General features: G+C 35.8%; 1 protein-coding gene across 2 annotated transcripts; it reads left to right on the top strand.

Moving 5' to 3' along the window:
- Window positions 1-1765: 1765 nt before the first annotated feature.
- Window positions 1766-24153, top strand: flw (flapwing). Of its 2 annotated transcripts, XM_068302823.1 has the most exons (6): window positions 1766-2293; window positions 4237-4617; window positions 19863-20210; window positions 20512-20855; window positions 20926-21060; window positions 21139-24153. In XM_068302823.1, exons 1-6 carry the CDS (start codon window positions 2242-2244, stop codon window positions 21247-21249), a joined length of 1371 nt encoding a protein of 456 aa, XP_068158924.1. In that variant the 5' UTR covers window positions 1766-2241; the 3' UTR covers window positions 21250-24153. The 2 variants fall into 2 exon arrangements, with proteins under 2 accessions (XP_068158924.1, XP_068158925.1); XM_068302824.1 differs by lacking the exon at window positions 4237-4617 and having other exon boundaries at window positions 1770-2293.
- The last annotated feature ends 1817 nt before the right edge of the window (window positions 24154-25970 follow it).

Here is a 25970-nt window from a genome sequence, read left to right as displayed (position 1 = left end):
GTTTAAACATTAACAATCATAACTGCATTTAATTTTTGTTAATATCACCACTGCAAAAAAAGTTATGTTGCTTTAAAGTTTGAAATATGAGGTGGGTCGAATAAGCTGTGAGCCACTGTATATGTATATGTATGTATTTCTGTACATAAGTGTTTTTTCTACGTTCCATTTGATTTTATTTCGCTTTGTTGTTTGTTGCTGCTGATAAATGTCAAGTAAATGACAGGCAAATGTATGTATGTGTCTATCTCTCTCTCTCTCTCTCTCTTATACTCTATTCTGACCGTCTTTTATTTGTACGCACGTTTTTTATTTTTTGTTGTTTTTGTCAATGTGGACAAATAAATAGTTGAATGTAATACATATACAAATGTATGTACATGCATATGTATGTATGTATGTGTTTGTATATGTAAAAAGGGTATACATACATGTGTAAAGTAATTAATAATAAACAATAATAGCAGCGGCTGATCAAAATTTTATATTCCCATAGAGATGGGCGCGTGAGGTGATCCTGCTGAGCAATATAATGTGATATGTCGGTCGCCTGCGATTCACATTTAATACATTGACAATTCTAATTTGTTTTGGGTCGCTTCACGCCTTATGCCTTTGTTTGTGATTTGCATTTTGTCTGGCTAATCGTGGGACCTATGACACAAGCAAACAAACTGCCATCACTAATCCAAAAAAAACGCAAAGACGCATGTGGCTTTGCGTGCTCTACTATTCTCACTCCCTCTCTTTCTCGCTCTCATTTTTTGTCAACACACAGTTTACATTGTCTTTGATTTTTGTTTGTGTCTTTTTTTGTTTGTTTTCTGTTTCTTCTTCATTGTCTCCGCTTTGTTATTATTCTTGTTGTTATTGTTATTGTTGTTGTTGTCGTGGCTGTTGGTGTAAAATGCGCAGTTAAATGTTTATAAACTTATACCCCATCTATGTGGTAGTGTGTTACGCTGTTATTGTTCAATTAACATTATTTCGAATAGCAGGCAAAATATTATTTCATTTTGAGTACATAAATAAAAATAACTGACACAGACTTTCAAATACTCTACAAACTGGCCGTGTATGTGGCACAGTCATTTATAAATAATAGTACATTTAACAATTGTTTTATACTTAACAATTTCAATCCACTAAACACAGTAGAACACAAACAACTTTGGCCAAAACTTGTCAAATAAGAAATATCATGAGTCTGGAAAATTTACTCATTAATAATTTATAATCAAATCAAACTGAACAAATGGAAAATGAAATACCATGAGGAAGTACATGCAATGCCTGGAAACGGGGATTGTGAGGAATACGAGCGATAACAAGTTCACATGTTTATGATAATTTGCTCAAGGTTAATAAATATTAAATCAAAATTAAATTAATTGTAAATGTTTACTTTGACTCCTCAAGTGTCGTGTGTTGTACAACAAATAAAAACGTGTGGCGGTAAACTTTAGATTTGAAGACTAGTGTTGGTAAACATAAAAGCATTTTGCGACTGGCGCTGCCAGATAGACTATGTACGCAGTGTTGCCAGAACCTCCGTGAGTACGTTTGCCCTCATCGATTAGCCGTTGGCATCAATTGTTCGAGTTCGACTCCTTTGTCTGAGTTCGACTCCGATGTTCGACTCATCGGTTCGCCGTTGGTAGCAATTGTTCGAAGCGAAAGGGCAAAAAGTTACGGCGAATATTCATTTTTTTCTACGGCTTGGGCGAATTCGGCGCGCCGGGCGAATTGATTTCGCCATGTTGTTTTTGTTTTTCACAGTTTTTTTGTGTTGTTTTTGTTTTCCAAGTGAACGGACGCGTGTGTGTGCGAGATACTTATTTAATATTTTTTTGTAGCACGGAACAAAATTTGGCTAGCGCAGTTGTTTTTTTTTTTGTAGCACGGAGCAAAAATTGGCTAGCACCAAATCGAATGTAAAAAAATACAAACAACACGAGAACAGATAAATAAATAGAAAAATTCGAAAAAGTGAAATTACCTTTTGCGGCGGCATCACACTAACATTGCTGTGAGTGTCTCTTTGCGTGTGTGTGTTTGCGTGCGTGCGTGCCTACGTCTGTGTGAGTGTGTGCAGGAGAAAAAAAAAGAAAACAACATTGTTGCTATTGTTGCGCCAAAATTCCAATTGGAATAACAGCAACATCGACCTAGCAAGAAAGAGCAAGATAGAGAGGGAAACAAAAAAAACGCGGCCAAGAACTTTTTAGCTACTTGGTCAAAATGAGCGATTTCGATTTAAATGTGGACAGTCTCATACAGCGGCTGCTGGAAAGTAAGTACCAAAAAAACAAAAAATACAAGTTCTAAACTTCCCCATCCCGGCCCGCACCCACCTCAAAGAAAAAAGACTTACCTCCAGCACCCACCACCTACACATGGCCCCTGAAATGCCCTTTTCTTTATAAATTTTCTTTTAATTTATAACCTAAATTTGTTCAAGTGTATGCGTGTGTGTGTGTGTGTGTGTGTGCTAAATCGTTAGGGAGAGAGTGGGAGACAGCTACTGGCCAAAAGATTGCATTTTTCTAATTATTGCATATTGTTTTGTTGCTTGTTCAATTTGCCAGTAACAACAACAGCAACAACAACAATAAATACAAAAACAAGGGCAATAACAAGGTCTCTTCTCTTGTTGTTTGTGTGTTTTTAGCCTTTTCCCCTTTTCTTTTAAATTTGACTTTTGTATCAATTAAATTAAATTGATTTTCATTGCTTCTCCGAAATGTAATAGAAGTTGTTGTTGCTTTTGTTGCCATTTCGCTTGTCTCATTAACTTTTACATAAGCATCCATTTGATCATTTTTGTTGTTGGATATTCGTTTAGTTGTTGTTGCTGTTGTTTTATTTATCGCGTTCTCGGCATTCTCTCTCGCTCTGGTGCAAAAAGCATTAAACAACGATGACGTCATCGTTCATTAAAAATACAAATGAAGAAAAAATAATAAAAAAAAAAAACTTAAAACAATAAAGCTGATAATGATAATGATTCAAAAGCAACAACAACAACAAAATATATAAAAGAACTGAAAAGCAAAACAGAAGCAATGAAACGGAGTCACATGAGAATGAAATAAATGGGAGTGGCAAGAGGCGAGGGCGGCTGATAACAATTATATGGGCAAGGCAAGGCAAGAAGAGACCGCATACCGTTAGTCTTTACTAACTTGAGGCCGCCATCATTCTGTCATTTTTCGATCTCAAGTAAATGAAATGTATTTTTTCTGATATATTTATTATCTTTATTTGATTCAAACTAATCCGCATTACCAAATAAAAAGGTCAACAAGAAATCAATCTATGTTAACCGATATTTTCCACCTTTTGCAACATGCAACACATTGTGTCATCATCATCATATCAGAAAAATGCGCCAACTAACCCCAAAGCGTAAACGCTAAATAGTTTACAATTTCTACTTCTTCTTCCTCTCTTTCTAAGCTGCTTAGCGCTCATCTCGTTTTGCAAATGCGGCAGGTCACATGATAGAGGGCGTGGAGTGGAGAGGGTTGTAGGGGTCACAGATCGAGTGGAAATTGCATTTGGCCCTTTCCGTTTTTTCGTTTTCGTGTTTCGCCTACATCCTACATTTCCGCTTCTTCAACCTCAACTCAAGGTCTTCTTGGAGGGAGTAAAAATGTCATTAGTTTTGATCTATGCGGCATCATCTCATCATCATCATCAGAGGCGGCGGCACAAATTTCATTTGTTAAATTGCAAATTGAAATTGATTTTTGAGCCGTCTAGTCTGGGTTGTCGTTATGACGTCGTTTTAGCCTGCTTCTTATCCTGCGCGTAAATCTCATTGTTGTCAAATCGAATGGGAAAGCCACATTGACTGTTGAAGAAATTAATTGCCTATTTAAATTAGTTTTTCGATTCAAAATAAATCTGTTGGAGAAAGTTCAGGCAGGTCCTAGACTTTTGTTTCGACCGGTGGATCAGGTGACTTGATAACTCTCTCTCTCTCCCCGCTTCCCGTTGCTGTGTTTCTGTGTGATGTGAGATTTTTCGGTTTTTAGATTTTTTTTGTTTCAGTTTACAAAATTATATTATTACAATTGTTTATGATTTGCCCCCATTTGGCTCAATGTTTCCCGATCTTTCCACTTCCTACCGCCCCTCCCTCCCACTCTCTTTGAGTTGATTCTTGTTTATGACTATATATAAATATATATATATACATGTATATGTAAAACCCCCAACCGAAAAAAAAAGATTTCAAAAAACAAAAAGAGGCCGAAGAGCATGCCCAGAAGCTGCTCATTGCTCAACAATTGGCCGCTGCTGGTGGGGCTGCTGCTGCAGCGGCTGCCGCTGCTGTTGTTTCAACATCATCGATTGCCACGCCCACAAGTGGTGGTAGCAGCAGCAGCACTTCATTCGCTGCAGGTGCAGGCGCAGGTGCAGGTGGTTCTAGCTCAGATCCGTTGGACGATCTTACCGAGCAGCAGCGTCGTCTATTACAACAATACTCAATATCGCCGCCCAGCGAAACAATGATCTCAGCGGATGGCGATCAGATAACGGTGCATCATCCACGTGAGGAGCCCAAGAAATCGAGATTGAAATTACGTGATTTTTTCGTTGCTGAATTTGGTATAAACAAAACTAAAACAAAACACAAAATTTCCAAACACTCACTCACACACGCACAAGTTTATTTTTAAAAGCAATTTCAATTCAATTCTCATTAAAGTAAAACAAAAATCATTTCACTTAGTAGACACACAAAACGCTCGCAGTATTTCTATTTTGAAAAGTACTGGTAGTGTTGGAAAAGTACATAAAAGACGAACAGACTGCAACAAGCGAAACGAAACGGAATGAAACGTCAAAAGTAGTGTGTGTTCTTACTCTCTTTCTCTCTCTTTAGAGAATCCAAACCCCATAGAATACATATATCTACTAGGGCCAAAGGGCACAAACGTTATGGAAATCAGTGAAATGGAAAGTTTTCGCCTTACAGAATAGGACTTTTTAAAACTTGATTTCATTTTTGACTCTTTTGGAATAGAATCCGAAAATCGCGAGACACATGTTAACAGTTTCTAACTAATGTCCTATACCTTACATAGGTATCTTATACAAGCATTAAAATGAAGGTTAATTTAGGATATTGAAATACAAAATTTGATGAGAAAAACCTATTGCAAAAGAAAAAAGACCAAAACTAAATGTGAAAACAAGTTCAGAAGTCTTCGAAAAAAAGAAATCGATCCTTGAGAAGTTTAGTTCTGCAGAGATGCTTCCTAAACTGTGTTAGTAAAGACTATACTTTTGGATGGGAACAGATGCTGTTCAGTGGAAATTGGGTATAAGCTTCTGTTCTGTTATTGGTATTATAGGTACAGTTGTGTACATACACGTGTAGTCACACTTCTTCTTTTGCTGCTGCTGCTGTACAGTACACCCAACCCCACCCAGTGTTATTTCAATTGAGATTTTCCCCTTTTAACTCACTTTTGCCCCCTCCCCCCTCTCTCGTTATGCAACCCCAACCCCAAGTCAAAGCCAAAACCCCAAATCTAATTGTCATCATACCATAAATTTGCAATCATCAGATATACATACATACATATATGTATATATATATATATATAATATAACACATAATACTATGCAAATTTTACATTAACAAACACACACACACACGCAGTCCATATCTGTAGAGAGTGAGAAAGAAATCCTTCCAATCTGTAGCGCAGTAGAAAGAAATCTCGAGTGGGCGACACGCGACAATAAAATATTGTTTCTCCCTTACTCTCAAAAAAAATATATCATATATCCTTTATAGTATACTCTATACTACCTTCAATACGGAATGTGATTTTCGTGTTGTCGTGTGCAAACCCCAACAAGTTCATTCACGTGATGATTGGCCCGCCCCCAACTATAAAACAAAAAAAAAAATGAATAAGCATTTACGCTAATCAGCCACAGCCACAACACAGAAGAACTCACAGCTCAGAACTCTGAACTCAATGAAGGTTACACAAATCATTTGCACATATGTATATTTACATACATAGAACGAAAGTGGGTGACGAGGTGAATGTTAGTTGGTTGGTTCGACCGACCCAATGACAAGTTACACTTGAACACAAAATTCAGAAATCATCATAAAAAATATATGAGTAAAGTGTTTTATTGCAAAATGGTGGTAACAAGCCCCCTGTAAATTGGGTTAAATTAGTCATATCATATTTTGTGAAATGCCATCACCAATTCCATGCTGATCAATACACTTACTTTAAGTGCAATTAGAAAACAATGACTAAGAATTTATCATGGTAGTGAAGTGATTGTTTAAAAAAAATCATGCGGAAAACTCCGACAGAGTAAGAAGACTTTTAAGATCACTTACCGAAAACCTTCTACACCTGACTTGACACTGGCGTGTGTTATCGATTGGATGAGTGTCTCTCTGTTGGGGAGGCCAAACGACAAACGACACACACAGTGTGCCAAGGCTTCCTTCTACTTACACATATTTAGAATACAAACATATTGTGTGTACCTGCCACACATTATTTCTATTTCTATTTCTTCTCCATTCATTTCGCTTAGCTGTCCTTGTCCTAGTGACAGTTTGAGTTGATCCTTCACACCTCCTTTTCACTCCACTCTATGCCATTCCATTCCACGCTTCTCTACTCCACTTCACTCTAATGCGGCTTCTTCGTGCACAAATTCCATTCCGTGCCTTTGAATATTCTTCGTTATTTTTGATGCATTTCTAATGTTTGTATAATATTTGTATAATTGAGTTGGTTGACTCGTCATCGTCATCGTTGTCGATGTCGCCAAAAATCCATACCCAATGCGCCGTCCCGTCGTTTGTCGCATGCCAAAGTCGTCGTCGTGCTTGACGGCGGCGGGTGGAAAGGGCGGCATCTTCTGAGTTTGTTTGGTGCGGCGCTGATTGAAAATAGAATTTGAATGTCATAACCTTCACTTGAGTCAATCAGCGTGGTGTATAACAATAACAATAACAAAAGCAATAGCAATAATAGGATAAATAACTAGATTGAAGGAAAATTGTTAAGGTGATTGTTTTGGGTTTGCTAAGCTTTCCATCGCAGGAGGATGAAGATGATAATAATAATGATAATGACAACGATAATGATGATGGTGATTACTGCTGCTGGCATTTAAGTATTTTTTGATTACATTTGACTAAAAAAAGAGATGATGTGGTTTAAGTTAGCTGCCTTGGTTTTCAATTTTTACTCATTTAAGGAATAAAGAAGGACATTTCAAACCCCATCTTAAAATATAGAACAGAATATAGATGGGAATGCAGATAATAGTCAAAGGAATCGAAAGGAAGAAAAGTCCTTGAAAAATCGACAATCAAATTCTGATGATGTCAAGAAAAACGTCAGTGTTAATCCTTCCTTGATGAGTTCCTTGTACCTGAGAGCACTTCAAGATTATTTTTAGTTGAAATACTTTTAGTTATTGCACTCATTACTTTGACAGTTATTTGATTCCAAGACTAAAGTTTGATCATTAAATGAAGGCATGATTTATGTAAATACGATTCTAATCGAGTTGAGTTAGCTAGTTTATGGTCTTTACTTAGTTGTTTACTTTATTCTGGGACCACACAACGTTGTCAAAGTAGCTAATGACAACGGCAAGTTGTTTTAATTATGATTTCTCCAACACACACACGCACTTACGTGGAGGGGGGAAGGGAAATGTGACAAAGAGCAAATAATTTGAAGAACATTACATATATATGTATGTACATATGATAGACACTATAATTTCTCATTCCTAAACACCGGCACGCCCACTTATAAACCGCCCACTCGTTGTAAGTTTGTCACATTGCGTGCACTTGGCAAATAACAAAAAAATTCAAGCAAAAGAAAACGACGAGAAATGCCAGCGGCGCAAAAATGTTGTGGCTAATGGTTTACCCACATACATGTGCGTGCGTATGTGTGTTTGAGTGTTTGTGTGTGTGTGTGTGTGTGTGGGTGTAAGTCTCTGCCAAAAAGGATACTTGAGAGCTTAACGTGGCATACCTACTCGTTCAATTTTGAAGGTCAGAACTAAAGCCAGACCACCAAAACCTGACCATTTGACCCAAAAAAAGAGAAAAAATGTAATTTTGTCTCTACACACACACACACACACACACAAACACACACGGAAACACACATTTTTAGTAGGTACATGCAACTTAATAATACATTTGACCTTTTGACTTAGTTAGCCAGAAGCAAAGTGCTAAAAAGAATAGATTTTCTTTTACTTTTTTTCATAATCTAATTTAGTAATCACATAAAAGTTTCATTAAAACAGTGCGAATAAATCAATACAATAACGCCTCGAATTTATGTTTGAGAATGAGAAAGAGGAGAGTGTGTGTGGGAGAGAGAGAGAGACATTGATAAAGAAAACTCAATTCGTTGTAATAGCTTTGATTTATAACTTACAAATCCGATTTTGGATGGTAAAGAAACCCATAACATCATAGGCTACACGGAGTAATCAACTTTGACCTTGATATTATGAGAAGTGGGAGGGGGGCGGGTGAGTTTTAATTTATCCAGGCCCCCAGTATATAAGGTGGGCGAAGTGTTGAAGTCACATTTTTGGTTTTTCGGTAGATGAAGCTTTTGCCATATGTGGGTTGTTTCACACCTTTGCACGCCCACACACACACACACAGACAGATGTATGTGTGTGTGTGTGTGGTAGTTAGAGCCACTTGATGTCTTTGACGTCATGATGTTTTTGTCCTCTACCGACCGACCGAATCTGTCCAGGAGGCAGTCAGCCCATTGGGTGCGGATGGTTGGTTGGATGATTTATGATGCTCTTGCACACACTCACACATACAAACGTACGTGAAGCACTCTCTGCTTCCCACTTTCACTTTTGCCCCGTTTCTTAGTTGTCCTAATTGCTGACACATTCCGGAATGGAACTGAGAACTGTACTGAAACTTTTTTTTTTCATTTTCTGCTGCAGCTGCTGCTGTTGCCTTTTGTCCCCCATCCCCGTCATTGAATCCATTGCATAGTTTTGTGCGCATGCAATTTTAATGCCCACTGCCTGGTCAGCCCCCCCCGAGTTGCCCCATTCCCCTGTTGCCACGCCCTACTTTAACTGTGACTGCAAATTTCATGAGCGTCGTTGGACAAAAATATAAATCAACAAAGTTTCTTGGCTGGGTCAAAAGTAAGAAACAAGAGCAAAAATCAAGATGGCGTAAAGGGTAAACAGAGCAAGGGACTGGAGAGGGACAAAAGATTGGAGCGGGTGTGGGGTGGGTTAGTCTTTAGGGGTCAGTTGTCATCGCAGCTGCCAGCATAAAACATGACATGATGACCCGCTTTTCATCGATAACAAACTCTGGTATTTCGGTCTCTTGAGAATTTTCCAAGGAAATGAAATGGAGAAATAACAGCAAAAGGAAAGGGAGAGAGTTATGAGAACTTTAAGCGGCTCACAAAGCATTGAACGATTCCACTTGAAAACGCACCAAAAGCTTACTTAATTGCTTGCTTGGATGGTGTCCCTTCAGAAGTCCATATCGTTTGATATGATCTTTAATCCCCCAAAGCTAACCACGAAGGATGGACGATGGCTTAAATTTCATTTCATTCCATTTCTTGGCTTTATTTTTACAAACCAAGAACTGAAAGCACCTAGCACAGTGTATACTTAGTTGTTGTGTTGGCCAAATGCCTTGACCTTTGCAAAATACAGCACACAGGCCAGAATTAAATTGGTAAAAAGGTAAGGCGTGGCGTCGGCCCACATGCCCTGGTAATGGCTTCCTGCGCCTTTTCTCCCTTCCCCCCACCCCCATCCCCTTTTCGAGGCGAGGTTGCCTATTTTAAAAACATTACCACCTGCATGTTGTTGTTGTTGTTGCTGTAAGCCATCATCAAGCAAAAAGTGGAATTGCGGAAAGTGGCAACAACACCACAGACATTTTTTTCTTACAAAGTAATGTTTCGGTTTAGGTAAAAGAAGAAGGCTAAACAAAAGAAAAAAAAAAAAGAAGTTCAAATGTTTCATCACATACCTTGCATATATTTTGTTCGTTTAACAGGTAGTGTGAGGCTTAAGTTTCATCTTTAATTTAAAGGCCAAAAGCGGACTTGGTTTAATCAAGGCATGCCTTGAGAGGGAGACACCTTACAGAAATCTACAAACAATCCTTTCTATGTTGACTTGAATATTTCTTCTTGAAATTATGTTTGACTGCAGATTTGAAAAGTAATCAACAATCGAAACTCAATTACAGTGGTAAATCTAGCTCATTCTTTCTGTTGGGAAACACAAACATTTACGGAGGGAAAACCAACATTTTAAGGGAAAATTGTTCGTTGTGTTTCGGAATTAGATCAATGTCAAAGGTAAATAGTCATTTGGGGGGCGAAATTTCCCTTATTTTATCCCCCGAGGATACGGAACTGCCCAATTATGAATCGTGGGTCGTCGTTCCATATCTCACAAGGTCGTTAAATATATCTTTTTACTTAACTCTAAATGCTCTTATATATATTTGAATCATTATATATATAGAGCAAATATATAACAATTATATATTGAATGCGTATGGCAACCGCAATGTACAACCACAACAACATGAAGTAAAAACAAAATAATTGTAAAATTTTCAAGGTAACACAAAAAATGGATAAACAAATAAATGAATTGAGAAATTTTCAATGAAGAGCTAAGGGTGCGACAAGGTGGCAAGGTCGCCTTAAGACTTTAGCTTTGCGTTTTCCTTTTTTTGTTTTCTCTTCTCTGTTTTTTGTCATAATTATTAATTAACAAATAATGGCCAGGCAAATAAATAGAAAAATATTTAAACAATTGTCGAGTCGAGCGAATAGAACAAATAGAAAATGATTAGAGAAAAACTAATGTTGGCTGTGTGTGTGTGTATTTTTGGGTTGTTGTTTGTTTTGTCCAGATGGGGATTGAATCTGTGGCCCTCATTTCGAATGGAAACTCATTACTCATACGCCATGTTGGCAAGCAAAAAAAAAAAAAGTTCGTCTTTTTTTCTGTTGTCACTTGTTTTTTTCTTCCTCTTTCTCTTTCTTCCATACTGGTTCTTTGTTCGGGTTTTCTTCTTTAAATATTACGTATATATATATATATATATACATATAAATGTTTTTTTTGTTGTTTTAATTGGTCTATTTTTAAGGTCATGTACGACGTTGTTGTTGTTGTTGTGTCGTCTTTTAATTATTGTATTTGACGATAAGATAAAATGGAAAACGCATCACTTACATGCCAAATGAATCAGCGTAGACGTTGGAGGAAAGAACGGACGGACGGACAAGCGAAAAGTGGAAAACGTAACATTGCCAATGCTTCCGCTTCAACGTAACAACAACAACAACAACAAGAATAACGAGACGCTAATTAAGCAAGGCCCCCGAGTAAATAAAATGGAACTTGCACTCACACACACACACACATACAGAAATAGTTACATAGATATAACAGATACAAATTGCAGATTATTTATATATGTATAAATATATAAATGCTGTATGTCTTTTTCTCTCTTTTTTCTCTCTCTATCTCTGTGTGTGTACGACAAAAACTAAACTAAACCCAACTAATTCTGTTTCCGTAGGAAATTAAAAAAAAAGAAGAAATTAAATAAAATTTATTCATAAAGACCTTGTTATAGCTCGTTTTGAATGTTTAATAAATCATATGTAATTGAGAGACAAAGAGAGAGAGAGAGAGAGTGAGTGAGAGCCCCCCCGCTTCATTTCTAAAAGTCCTTGGACTGATTTGGAATAGAAAATCCATTTGGTTTTTATCAATCATTTCCATTCCATGGAATTAAAAGTGAATTTATTTACAAATTGTTTCCTAAATCTCTTAATTCTTTAGATATTTCGGAATATTTACATTTTAGAATAGGCATATGTTAATGAAAAATTTGCAATCCTTCAGTTTTTTGTTTTGTTTATGATTTGTAAACTCATAAATTTTCCATAACTTTGACACATTTATTGCAATATTAATATAATCAAGCAGATAGGGCCATAGGAAAAACGATTTTATAAGTCTTGACGTTGCTCTCCCAAAGTATTGAAGTATTTTGAACATAAGGGAAACTCTGTTTGGCACAAATTTCGAATTTAGATTCAGAAATCGAACTGAGCGGCCAATTGAAATTTCACTTTGATTTGTTTTGAATAAATTTTGCAAGAACATAGAGTATAAATGATTCACAGAATTGATTCGATTTAATTTTAACCAAGAAAAGTAAAATTAATTCTCTACGTATAAACTAGAGTCCCCTCTTCTCATCTCTCTCTCTCCCGCTTGCACTCTTCTGACGCCCTTTTGTCGGCCTTTCGGTTTCTCTTTCTATCTTTAGTTTACACAAACATCGCTCGATAAATGACCAAAGGCGATGACAAAGCCAAATGAATGCAGTTGGAGAAATATTCTAAGAAGCAAACAGACACACACACAACAAAATCGATCGTTGTATGGGTGGGATGGAGGCGGGGGTTGGTCTATGCGGAAGAAATGAAATAGTGAGAGCGACCAAGAAGAGAGACGTTGCGGGAGGAGACAGAGAGGGAGGCATGGGCTAAATGGCGGACGGTCGGTTGGTGGGTCGGCCGTTGTTGTTTGCTTTCTTGCCTTATGTTTTACAGTTTTTCCACATTTTCCAATTTGCCAGCGAGGCGAACTAAATAAAAGAAAGAATAGGAATAGGTTAAAGAAGCAAATAGCAAACGGCAACAGCAGCGAAAACCAAACAACAAGCCGAAATGCTAAAAATAAATGTTTATTTTATACGGAATTGTTTTTTGTTCTTGTTGCACGCGCTAAAAATTGTTTGAAATTGGTTGAAAAATACAGTAAACAGCAGTCAAATATATACATGTAGAGAGAGAGAGAGATAGAGAGAGACAGAAAGACAGAGAAACAGAGATTAGGACTCATCTTAAGAAAGAAAATAAATTAATCAATCATTCCTATGATATTCATAATTATGAATTATGCAATAAAAAAATCCTTTTCGACGCTTTTCAAAGTGGAAATTCAGCTTCAAGTTTACAGGTCTTTAGATTTCTCTGGTGTTCTTTTCTGATATATATTCATACTTTACATAAAATTTTGTTGTTGTCTTATTTGTTTTTGGGATGTGATGTTCTCCCTTTAAAGAACATAATTTATTTATTTATTTTCGTTTCGCTTTCGCTTGCTTGTCTCGATGTTACCGCAGCCAAGGCAGAAAGAAATTGATTTTTATAAATAGCGCGCATACGCAACGTGGTACGCACTGAAGTAGAAAGCAACACACACACACACACACACACAAACCCAAATAGAGAATACAAAAAACACATATTGAACAAAAAATGGAAAAAAGGGCACATCATCCATGTGCAATTGTTTTTGTACACAAATAATTTACATATGTATGTATGTATATGTAGAATAGATCAGATCAATGCACAGTGGGCCATAAACGGTGGGTCTCGTGGTGGACTGAGATTTTGAGAAACCCAAAGACTTTTAACTCGGATTCACACACACACACACATGTACAATAAAATTAAATCAATTTTGACTGCCAATGCATAATGCATAAATTTCATTTTAACAAGAAAACAAAATAAAACTTAAAAGAAGTTTTCGTCAAGAAGATTTCCTTTCTTTAAGCTGTTTTATCTGTTTGTGTAATATTTGGCTTTTCTGTTGACCTTCTCAAGTGTTTATCATTTCTTTTAAAGTAAACCTTAAATATTTACTATTCTTTGCTTCTTTCGTTCTGTTTTCAATCATCATTTTATTGCATATTTTATGTGGATATATCCAACGATTTCTTTTTGTTTTTGCTGTTCAGTTTCACTTATTATTTGCTGTTTTGTGTTAATTACCGCTTGAATTGTTTATTTTTGGATTAGACTAGTAGACTTTTGCCATTTTCGAGGAATATACCCAATATTACGCATACGCCATGTGTTGGGCCTTTGAAAACGAATCGAATCGAAACGAAACGACACCAAACTGTGGGTGGATGAGAAAATGTCATGTAAATGCCGTTATAATCAGTGCTAATGTGCTTAACTGGCACAATTTGCTTAGAGCTTAGGGCTTAGGGTTTGCTTCTCCTTCTGGTCTGATCACGTGTATTCCTCATTCTATTCTGTTCTGTTTTTGCTGCTAGTTTTTAAGCAAATAATTTTCATGAGCCACATTTTACAAATTTCAGTTAGCCAATTAGTTACCAGCACCAAGACCAACCCTCCCCCGAACCCCTAAACGAACACGAACCACCAACTGGGTCAATGTAAAACGGAAGCTCTTAACAGCAAGAAAAAACACTTTTAGTCACGAAATTGCACAAAATTGGCTCCCTCCTCTAGCTAGATCTTTTGCTTTCGATATAAAATCTAAAGAATTTGGCCCTAAGACTGTCACATTTGTCGAGATCCCTCTCTCTCTCTCTGTTTCTCACATACTCTCTTTATATACATATTTGTATGCTTATTTATTTTTCAATTAATTTTGAATGCTTTTAGACTTTTCTTTAAGATAATATGAAGAATTTGTTGATATTTTTCCTTGTAAAAACATTTAATTTCAATTTGCCCCTCAAAGTCAGAAAAAAAAAACTGAAAAGAAGTGGGTCAATGTGAAACGGATACATTTACCAACAATACTCGAATCGTTTGAATGGGTGGAGGGAAGAGGCGGCGTTGGATTCACCCATAAAGTAATTTCTATTGCCTACTTTAAGGCACCCAAAGTTAAACGTAATTGACAAAAAAAAACTCACACCCCTGAAAAATTTCTTGCACTTGTCCTTAATCAACGTTGGCAGCAGTTACCACCTCTTCACCTACACCTCCCTCCCCTCCCAAAGGCTCTCTAAAGAAACAACATTTATTATTTGCCGCTGTCATTGTTGTTGGCTGTTATCTTTGCTTCATTTGCCTGAATTTCTACTTGAGCACGCAGAGAGCCAAGCGAAGGAGGATTGCCTTAAGTCTGGGCGTGGCACTTAATGACTACCAAAAACAAAAAATTCTCCCCTTACCCGCCCCGTTGTTAGTTGGGGCCATAGGCGGTCACAAATAGAGGCAAAGGTCGTGTGTGTGTGTGTTGCTGTTGTTGTTGAATCGATGGGTGGTTGGGCAATTGGACACATTAGTAGCCCATTCGACATTGAACCTATTGTAATCATCATGGCGGGGAAGAGAAAAGGAGGGGGGGGCCACCACAACTTAACTCAATCAAATTGGGTGAGAGGAAAATCTATTTAATAGTGTGTCAGATTCATGAGAGCCATAAGAACGGACAATTCCTCCATCCTAACAGCAAATTCAGCATTTAAAACTCTAGCCATAATAAATAAAAATTTCTTGTAAGTTGGCTGTAAAACACATAAACACACCCACATACACATACACATAAAATTAACCTTTGGCAAGCCAGAAGAATGCATGGATTGGGTGGTTGGGTGGTTCGGCTTTTGCTCGTGGTCCATTTGGTCGATTGACCGAGCTGTTAATTAAATTTTAAGCTGGCCTTTGCATATATTCCATAAAGCAATCAAAAATCAATGTACAGAGAGTGAGCGGAGACCAAAGAACGGAAGGACGGAGGGAAAATGCGGAGAGTGCGGTAGAAAATTGATTGCTTTTGCCTTTGTGCGCTTTAAAAATCACATTCAACACATAATTTGGTTTTCTAAGAAAATCATGCTGCAATGATCAAATTATTTCAGTTGATATAAGACTTTTATTTTTTATATTTTGATTTGTTTAAGCCAACTTCTTGCACATTATTGCTGTAGTTCTGTTCGGTTTCTGTTACTGTTTAAATTGTGTGCGTTGCCTTGCGGTCTCCTCGTTAACCATATGCCATGTGACATTAGCATATCTCCAACACACATGCATAGTATATACTATATATTAGCATAGTCTTTGTTTCCTTTTCTCGTTTTTTTTTTTTTTTTTTTTTTTTTTTTGGAGTTTCCGCCAAACATCTGGCAGCCATTATCTTACCTCAATGTTCCATTCCCACCTCGCAACTTGAGAGTGAAGTGAACCCATATTTAAGTTATGCGCGGAAAAGGATAACATGCGAGGGCGAATGGAATATGTCCTGCATAATTATACCCAAGCCTTCTCTTTGAGTGAAATGGTATATTAAAATCAAACAAAATTCGTGTGTTCGGCATACAGGATATAAATTCCTGATCAGCAACCGCAATCCAGTTGATATACCTAAAGCCAACGAATGTGGTAGAAAGTCTCGTGCACAGTACACTTGTCCGACACCGCTTTAAATGGTATACCGAAGTCGGCACAATGACTTGATTTCATTATTTTTGAGCTGAAAGCACTCTCGCTCATCTTTTTGTTTAGGATAAAGCTTTAAGATTTGACTTTGTTAAATTGTGAAGTGAAGAGAAAACATTTAGTATAAAGTATAATTTAGAATATTTCAAATCCCATTCAGATTAGATATACATACATATGTAGGCAGACCCAATTGATAATGACGACTTTGTCAATATGGTATACTCTATGACTTTTTGAATACCGTGTATCTTGTATTTTGCATTTTTATGCAAATATCCGCAGTCAGTGAGTCATTCCCTTGGTTCCCTTTATCGTCAGCATAAAAGAGACATAGCAAAGAATGAAGAGATGAGAGGAGAAAAGAGGAATGATGATAATGATAAAGATGATGATGATGATGATGATGATAATAAAGAAAAACTTGATGCGTAAGGAAAAAAAGACGCGCGTGTTTGTTTTGTCATGCATTTTACATGAGTGAAGAGAAGAGATGCCACCATATCACGTAGCATCCCCCCGATCCCTCATTCACTCGACAGACAGTAGCAGTTGCTCGCCCAGGGATAAGCAAAAAGGATGTGCATCAGAGTTGGCATGAAAATGAATGAATGAGAGTAACTCTTCTTCCTGCTGCTGTCATCTGACTAAAACTGGTTCATCATGATTAACAATTCGCCCCCCCATACGTCCAAATACACACACACAGATACACATACTCGTCCTTTCCTCTAGACAGAAAATTAAAAATGTAAAAACATATTACACGTGGTCTGTCGAAAAAAAAAAAAATAAATATCAACACAGAGAGAAAAAATGTTGAGTTAGAGTAAGAGAGATAAGCTAGTATATAGTAAAGTTAGAGACTATTGATCAGCATTACCGACTTGAACTAAGAGAGATCCTTTGAAAATTGTATTCCTCTGCAACGAATGAAAATCCAGATTAACAACTTTGCAACTAATGAAGAAAAACGTTTATAACTCTCACCACAATGGACTTGAAATAAGCTTTAAAAATCCTCAGGCGGGTCCGAAACGGGGGAGTGTGGAGCAGAGGGAACATTGCTTGCCAGAGGTTAGGTAAACTGGAACACTAAGATGCCTCTTGCCGCCTCTTGCTTTGCCTGGGTAAACTTTTTAGCTGTGGCTTCCGTTGGCAAAATGGAAATGTTAAGCTGGTTTAGAGATAAGTAAACTCCATAGACAGATGGAGCGAACGAAACACAGAGAATGAATGCAAGAGAGAGAGAGAGAGAGATGAGTGGGTGAGAGAGGTGGTGATTGTGAACCTTTTTGTATATAGTAACTTCAAAGGATAATGCGCAAGAAGGCAAAAGCAGATAGTAAACGAGTCTCTCACTCTAAATGGATAGTGGATGGTAGTCGGTATTGGCAAAAAAGTTCACTTAATAGTATCTGGGAAACGGGGTTTGGTGTTTAATGTTTCAAAAAGAGCCGCCATTTGGTTGATTTTGTTTTGTTAAAGAAATTTTAGTATAGTTCACAGACTATCCAGTAGTCAGAAACGCTGATTCCTTGGTTTAGATTTTGCACAAACTAAAATATTTAAGCTTTAAGAGATCAACAACAAGAACAACAAATTTAACTATTGTTGTTGTTGCCCAGGACACAGGTGTTTCAGTTGCTTGTGTGTATGTGTGTTTTGGGAGGTTGGGCGAATTATACATATATCCATATGCATATACATATATTGGATAACGACGACTTGAGCGCCAATGCTGCCTTGGCCCAGCCTGTTTCTGTTTGTATGCAAAAATTTTAATTAAATTTTGTATGTTTTCGCACACACCCAGCCAGCCAGATAGACAGACAGACACCCGAAGAGAAAGAGAGAGTGCGCGATGAACTGGGAATAGAGCGAGAAAGTAAATCGACCTAGTTTTACTGGCCGTAGTCCCTGCTGGCTTAAACATTTCCAGAAAATTAATTGCAATAACAGTAGAAGGCAACAAAAACAAACAATTACTCAAGTAGACATCAAAACTCGACTTTGACTATATCCTGCAGAAGATATTTACAAATACCTTGCTCCATCTTCTCTGATCTTCTGAGATCTTTTTTGGCTTTAATTCCTTGATGTCTTCCTGTTGTTTGATAGATTGTGTTTCAAGATGAGCTAGAAACCCTTTACAAATTGAAATTCTACAAATGGAAGACATTGGCAATCGAAATAGATTATGACAGACATTCAAAAATCTCAAAATATGACAAATGATTATAAAAAAAGTACAAAAAAGTAATACATTGATCTTATTTTTATGTACCCATAAAATTTTAACTAAGGGGAATTAATATCTGATTATGAAGTCTTGGGATATTCCCAAAGTTTTCTCAGTCTCTTTTTTATTTCGTTTAGCGTCTGATTTATATTGACTGTATCAGGTTATCCCATCTGATTACGACTTGGATATAACATTTCTAATAAACAATGTATATTTTTGTTTGTTTCTATGGGAACTAATCTAACTTCTATAGAAGTTCGACCTTAACAAACCTTGAAAAAACGACAATTGAATGGATTTCTAGACAGTTTCCATATAAATTCTAAAGTTACGAACCCAAGGACCAATATCCTATAGCTTAAATATCAAGTTTAATCTATTGTGAAGAATTAAACTGGGGAAGAATGTTGGTCGTCAGAGAAGAATACTCTCTTTCTATGCATTACATAGTATTGAGTAGTCAGTCAGGAAGAACTATATGTGTAATAGGGGGAAAAAGGGGGCGTTGTTTGTATATTCACGCCCACTTGTTAGCTCTTTGAAATTATTCATAAACAGCAATGTGACAACAAATTGCAATTATTGTAAACGATAAAAAGAATAAAAACACAGTCGACACGCACATACAGACACACACACACACACACACACACACCAGCAAATACATATGATTGAAGGTCAAATTCATGATAATTCACATTTCACTTGCCCCACAATGTATGCAACATTTTGCTTGCTTGTCATATTGTTTGCTCTCTCGTTCGCTCGACAAAGTCGTGGCTGTCGTTGTCGCCGTTTTCGTCGTCTTCTTCTTTCCTTCTCTTTCACATTTAATCTCTTGCACTCTGCTCCACTCATTTGTATCCTTTTTTATTTGTCGACGTCTTTGTGTCTGCGTCGATAGAACTTGCTGTGTATATGTAATTCTTCCTGCATTGCGTAATTTCGTTTCGCTGCTTCACCCCCCCCGTGTCCCTCCTCGCCACGCCAGCAAGAAGAGAGACTTGAACAAAACTCTGCTAGGTTTTTTCCCTTCCCCACCCTCGTATTCCCCTAGATAGTGAAATAGCGATAAACTATATACATATATATATATCTATATAAATATATATAAGTATATGTATATGTATATGTATATGTACTCTTTGTATATGTAAGAACAGAAAATACAATGCTTAAAAGCTAAAAGTTTTTTATTTGAGGTTTTCTAAATTTGTGTTATTTATTGTAACTAAAAAATGATATTGAAATTTTTACAGTGCGCAGCTGTCGTACCGGTAAACAGGTGCAAATGACGGAAGCCGAGGTGCGCGGATTGTGTCTCAAGTCACGTGAGATATTCTTGCAACAGCCGATTCTCTTGGAATTGGAGGCACCGCTTATCATTTGCGGCGACATTCATGGCCAATATACAGATCTATTGAGATTGTTTGAATACGGTGGCTTCCCGCCGGCCGCTAATTATCTATTCCTTGGCGACTATGTCGATAGAGGCAAACAATCGTTGGAGACAATCTGTTTGCTATTGGCCTACAAGATCAAATATCCTGAAAATTTCTTCTTGCTGCGCGGCAATCATGAGTGTGCCAGTATTAATAGAATTTATGGTAAGTATTCAAGAAGACTAGACTTCAAAGGGATATACAAATTGGGGAATACAAAACATATAGTTTGATAATGGTTAACCCTTTCGACTTAAGTTGAGCCTCAGTCAATATAAGTATAAGCTTTTTTTTTGGGCGGAGAGTTGATTTAGTTGTCACCCGGTGCGTATACGTAATATTTAACTAAACGAACGAAATACCAAAAGATGAGACACTGAATAGAATAGAAATAAACAGGGGAAATGGAAATGAAACTTATATAATTTAATTGATTATAAATGCATTTTTTCCTGCTTTCTCTCAGGCTTTTACGATGAATGCAAACGTCGCTATAATGTAAAACTCTGGAAGACCTTTACAGATTGCTTCAACTGTTTGCCAGTTGCTGCAATTATTGATGAGAAAATCTTCTGTTGTCATGGCGGACTTAGTCCCGATCTGCAGGGAATGGAGCAAATTCGTCGCCTAATGCGTCCCACAGATGTGCCCGATACCGGCCTGCTCTGCGATCTTCTTTGGAGTGATCCTGACAAAGATGTACAGGGCTGGGGTGAAAATGATCGTGGTGTTAGTTTCACTTTCGGTGTGGATGTTGTATCGAAATTCTTAAATCGTCATGAGCTCGACTTGATTTGTCGTGCACATCAGGTGAGAAACATTCTGTCGTCCCTTCCCAGTCCAGGGTGCTAATGCACGATTGTTTTTAATTATCCTTCAGGTTGTGGAAGATGGCTATGAGTTCTTTGCCCGTCGCCAGCTGGTCACACTATTCTCGGCTCCAAACTATTGCGGTGAATTTGATAATGCTGGCGGCATGATGACCGTGGATGATACGCTCATGTGCTCATTCCAGGTGAGTGTAAATGAAGTGCAACTAATTGCAAGCGAACCCTAAGTGACCCTATTTGTTGTTGTTTCTGTTCGATTGTAGATTTTGAAACCATCAGAGAAGAAAGCCAAGTATTTATATAGCGGCATGAATTCATCGCGACCCACAACACCGCAACGCTGTGCCCCAATGCCGCCCAATAAGAAGAAATAATATATCCATCCGCTTCCATTTCCTTAAATGTTCAACAGAAGCAGCATCAGCAGCAGCAGCATATACCCTTTATATATATATATATATATATATATATATATGTCTATATATAAATATGTCTATATAAATGTAGTTGTATATAAACATATATATGTGTATGTATATATATATATGTAGTAGAATTAAATACATAAACATAATAGAGAGAAAGAGAAAGCTAAATCCCACATATATATATATAATATATATATACATATATGTGTGTGTGCGTATGTGTGCGTGTCTGTGTATATGTAGTCGAGCGTGTGTGTGTGTGTGGGCAAATCAAGAAAAGTTTAATAAAATGTGCAGCTTAAAGCAAAAAACGAATGCATTATACATAAATATATATATATATATATATGTATGTTATTAAATTAGCATGCATATTTAATGGTTCAGTAACTAAATTTTATTCACCGTACATTTACTCCACAATACACACATACAAACACACACACACACACACACACACTCATACCCACATAACATAACTACACATAGTTTACATTTAAAATTTGTCAATCCATTACCATTTAAGTTTGGAGACTCTTGCATTTTGTTAAACAAAAAAAGAAAAGAAAGAACGAAAGGAAAAGAAAACAGAAGAGAACGATCTGTCGCTAACTGAATTTTGTTAATTTGTAATACCGCCAATCAGCAATTGGATGATTGGAAAATGATTTTCATTATGATTTTTGGCGGGATTACAAATCCGTCTGATGGGTTATAATTCTTTGCCTATGATTGGTTCGTAACTTATGTTAATTAAGTAAAAATAATTGTTAATAATGTTGACTATAGAATAGCTAAAAACGAGAAAAACAAAAACTAAAGTGGCCCCCCCCTCCCTGAAGAAATTAAAAGCAAACGGACGAACGGATATAACAAAATGAATTTATATGTGGGCATTTAAAATGTAAACTATATATATATTTATATATATATATATACGGTTTAACTATCTATCATCAACAACAACAACAACAAGGCAAGAAGGAAGAAAGCAAGGAGAAAGAAATAATAATTAGTTATCATTTATAAAAAAAAAAAAAAAGATGAAAAATTATGTGAGAAATGTTTAACTTAATCTTAGCGACACTTAAAATTCTATGTATATTTAATTTATTATTTCCACCTTCTCCCCCCACACCACACGAATGTGTGTGCGTGTGTGTGTGTGTTTTTTTTTCCTTTTGATTAATTTGTGTAAATGTCCTTTAACTAATTTATTGTTAAATTAAATACAGAAAACTAATTTTTTTTTCCAGTACTAAACATAAGTTTCACATAAAAATAAAAATAAAACATAAAAAACAAAACAAAAAGAAAAGAAACTATCAAAAAAGTAATTGTTAACTGAAAAGAAAAACTAATTCATTTTCAATTTAATACAAGTAAATGAATGATAAACAAAAAGTAAGAAAAATCCTCCTAAAATCGTAATATTTACTCATATATATAAATATATGTATGTATATATATATATGCATATGCAGCTGTGTTCTAAAGCAAATAGGAATAGCTTAAATAAAATTCATTCAAAGAAAATTTCCAGAATTATGTTATAAAAATTAATTTTGTTTGGACTATTTCACTATTTTAATGCCAATGCTTGCCTAATTGTTAAAGTAGAAAAGAAATTTTGTTGATCCCCAAATTACATTCTCAAATTTTTGTTTTGTATTAAGCAGATTCGAGTGACACTTGGAAATTTGTTAGAAATAATTGAATATCTTACAAAAATATGTGAAAAACCACCGAACTTTGTTTTAGTTGTTTTGACTACGTTCTTCAGATCAGACTAATTACCAAAGGAGAGAGAGAGAGAGTTTAAAATGTCGTTCCTATTTACCTGAACACAGCTAAATCTATTATATATACATACATATATGTGAATGTATTGTCGCACACCAAAATCAAGAATGAGAGAATGAGTAACGAGACAAGAGAGTGCAAGATGAAAAAGAAATACGAATTTTTAAAAACGAAAACATCACATATACATACATACATATATATCTATATGTGTATATAAATACTTCAAGTACTTGAAACACCAATTTTCTGTGCATGTTTTTAAATTCAAAATTATATATATATGTTTAGAAGAAAACATTAGCATTAAAACTTACATATATATACATACATATATATTTATTATAAAGCAAACTCATTATTTTTTTTGTCGTCTTAACTTATTAGATTGTTGTGCCTTTTTTGCCTCCAAAATAAAATTAAATCATATAGAATGAAAAAGTGTAAACTAAAAGAAAATCAACAATGAAGTTTATTATATGTATATCCATATCTATATATAGACACGATAAAGAGCAGATAAAATGCATAATATATATAAATATATATATATATATATATAGTGTTGTATACAAGTCAAGTCAAGTCAATTAATTGTATCATGAATCACGTTTAATAATTTTGGTTTTTCTCCAGACGTTTTCCTATTTTTTCAAGTACCTAGACATATTGCATCAGCGCACTTTTCAATTCGATTTGGTCCTTTGTCAAAATGTAGCTTACAATAAACAAAAAAACTTATGTATATCCAAAAAAACAAAAAAACTAAAACCCAAGAGAAAAAGATGGTATGAATCTGTGTGTGCTTGTGTACGATTGTGTCTGTGCGTGTGCGTGTGTGTGTGTGTATATGAGCTAGCTATATATTCATTATTATTGCATAAAATGTTTATACATACAATATATGATGAATGAGAACTACATACTGTTGGGCAACCCATGAAAGAAAGATGAAAACAAACAACAAAAACAAAATGGATAAACAAATAAATTATATTTATTATTAAAAATCAAATAAAACATTAATTAAAAATTTATGTAAACCTATGGCAAAAGTGTTTCATTCAAATGATCTGAGTCTAGCAATTATTTTGTTGGCTCACATTGCGTATACGCAATGAATAACCTGTATATGCTTTCCTTACGGCAAGATCTTTTGACTTTAAGTCGTTGCAAAAGCTCAGTTGTTGGTAATTGTAATTCTAAAGCTTTAAGTTCAGCAATTCGAATGCTTTTGTCATGCATTTTCCTTTAAACTTTGACATTTTTCCCAGTCCGAAAACTTTTCGGACTAACTAATGTTAACTAACAGTGTCTGTTGTCCTCAATGCTGTGTGTGTGCGCTTGTGTGTTTCTGGGCAATAAAAGTAAATATCAAGCCATGTTGCTTTAGTGTTTACGCTAATGCTCAGACATAAGTATTTCTACCCTGTATTTTCTATTCCGAGGTACTTTGGAACAGATTCACTTTTAATTTAATCACAAAATTACTCCGTTTCCTTTGATACTGTAGAATTTTGTCTTTGCATACTTTTGGGGGGGTCTTTTTTTACGTTTTGTCTAGGTAACTAGGTCTTTAACTCAATGATTTAGTCTAAAGTTCGGTTCTTCAAATCGGTTTCTATGGACTCACACATATGTGACTCTAGTTTGTCCCTTAAAGTATGCAACAGGCTGAAAATATATTCATAGTTTACCACTCTTTCCATAAATATAAACAATGTCCACTTCGAGGATTACTTTTTTATCCAAATACGAAAATTTGTCTATATTTTGATTAACTTTTGGCATACTTCAGTTGGCAAGGTTCCCTTTATAAGGTTCCCACAATGATTTTTACCTCAAATTTGATCACAAACGACAGAATTGGTGAATACTTAGTCTAGAGTAAACCTTTTCATACTTACTGGTTGGTTTGTTTTCACTTAAATAATATTATATTTAACTTTTTCCGCACAAAAGTTGGATACGGTTTCAGCTTTCCATGAAAATAAAAGGGCATCAATAGCGCTTAAAAGTATGCAACTGGCTTAGGACAAAAGCTAGCATACATATATACTCTTTGTTCTCCAGATCGATTTAATCCTTTGAGTAAAATCCAACTGGATTTTCTTTTGGTTTCCCTTGGATGACATCTAAATGGATGAGGAACTCTGGAAGTCGATCCCGATTTCTTGTCTTGAAATTTGCTTTTGACTTTTTGGAATTCCCCTGCTGTGAAAATGTCGTGGTCTACTCAAAATGAAAAACAAGCAAATATATATATATTTTTTTGTGTACATGTATATTTATTTAATGTTTAACATTTATTTCATTAGGTTTTCAGTTGATGTTGATGAGGCCTCAGCTTTAGCTTCAGCCTCAGCCTAATGGCGGTTTACATTCATTCATCAATCATCAATCATGTGGCGACGGTTGAAAACAACGAAAACGAAATTGATAACCCAGGACAAAATTTGTGAACATTTGAAGTTCGTTTATCGATCGTATTATATCCACACGTACATACATACATACATACAAGTATGTATATATGGATAGTCGTAATTAAATACATTATTAGCCAAGCCTATTCCTGTAGAGACCAGCTCCCAAGTAAAATGAAATGAACTTATATTAATGTATAATAGCCATCTATTTATATATCTATATGTAATTTATAATAATTATTATTTATACTGTCTCTTTGTCTTTGTGTGTCTGTGTGTGTGTGTGTGAGGTTGTCTCACATTCTTTTCTCTTTTACTTTCATTGAATTGCTCTCTTTACTCTATTTCCTATCACACACACACACACACACACATTATCGTTTCATTTGATGATTGGCATATAATAAAACTTGACACGGGAGTAAACTCGTCTTA

This window comes from Drosophila tropicalis, unplaced genomic scaffold (assembly GCF_018151085.1).
Source record: "Drosophila tropicalis isolate 14030-0801.00 unplaced genomic scaffold, ASM1815108v1 contig_158, whole genome shotgun sequence".
Lineage (NCBI taxonomy): Eukaryota > Metazoa > Arthropoda > Insecta > Diptera > Drosophilidae > Drosophila > Drosophila tropicalis.
The sequence above is the reverse complement of the archived record's forward strand: the minus strand, read 5'-3'. Positions and strand labels throughout refer to the sequence as shown.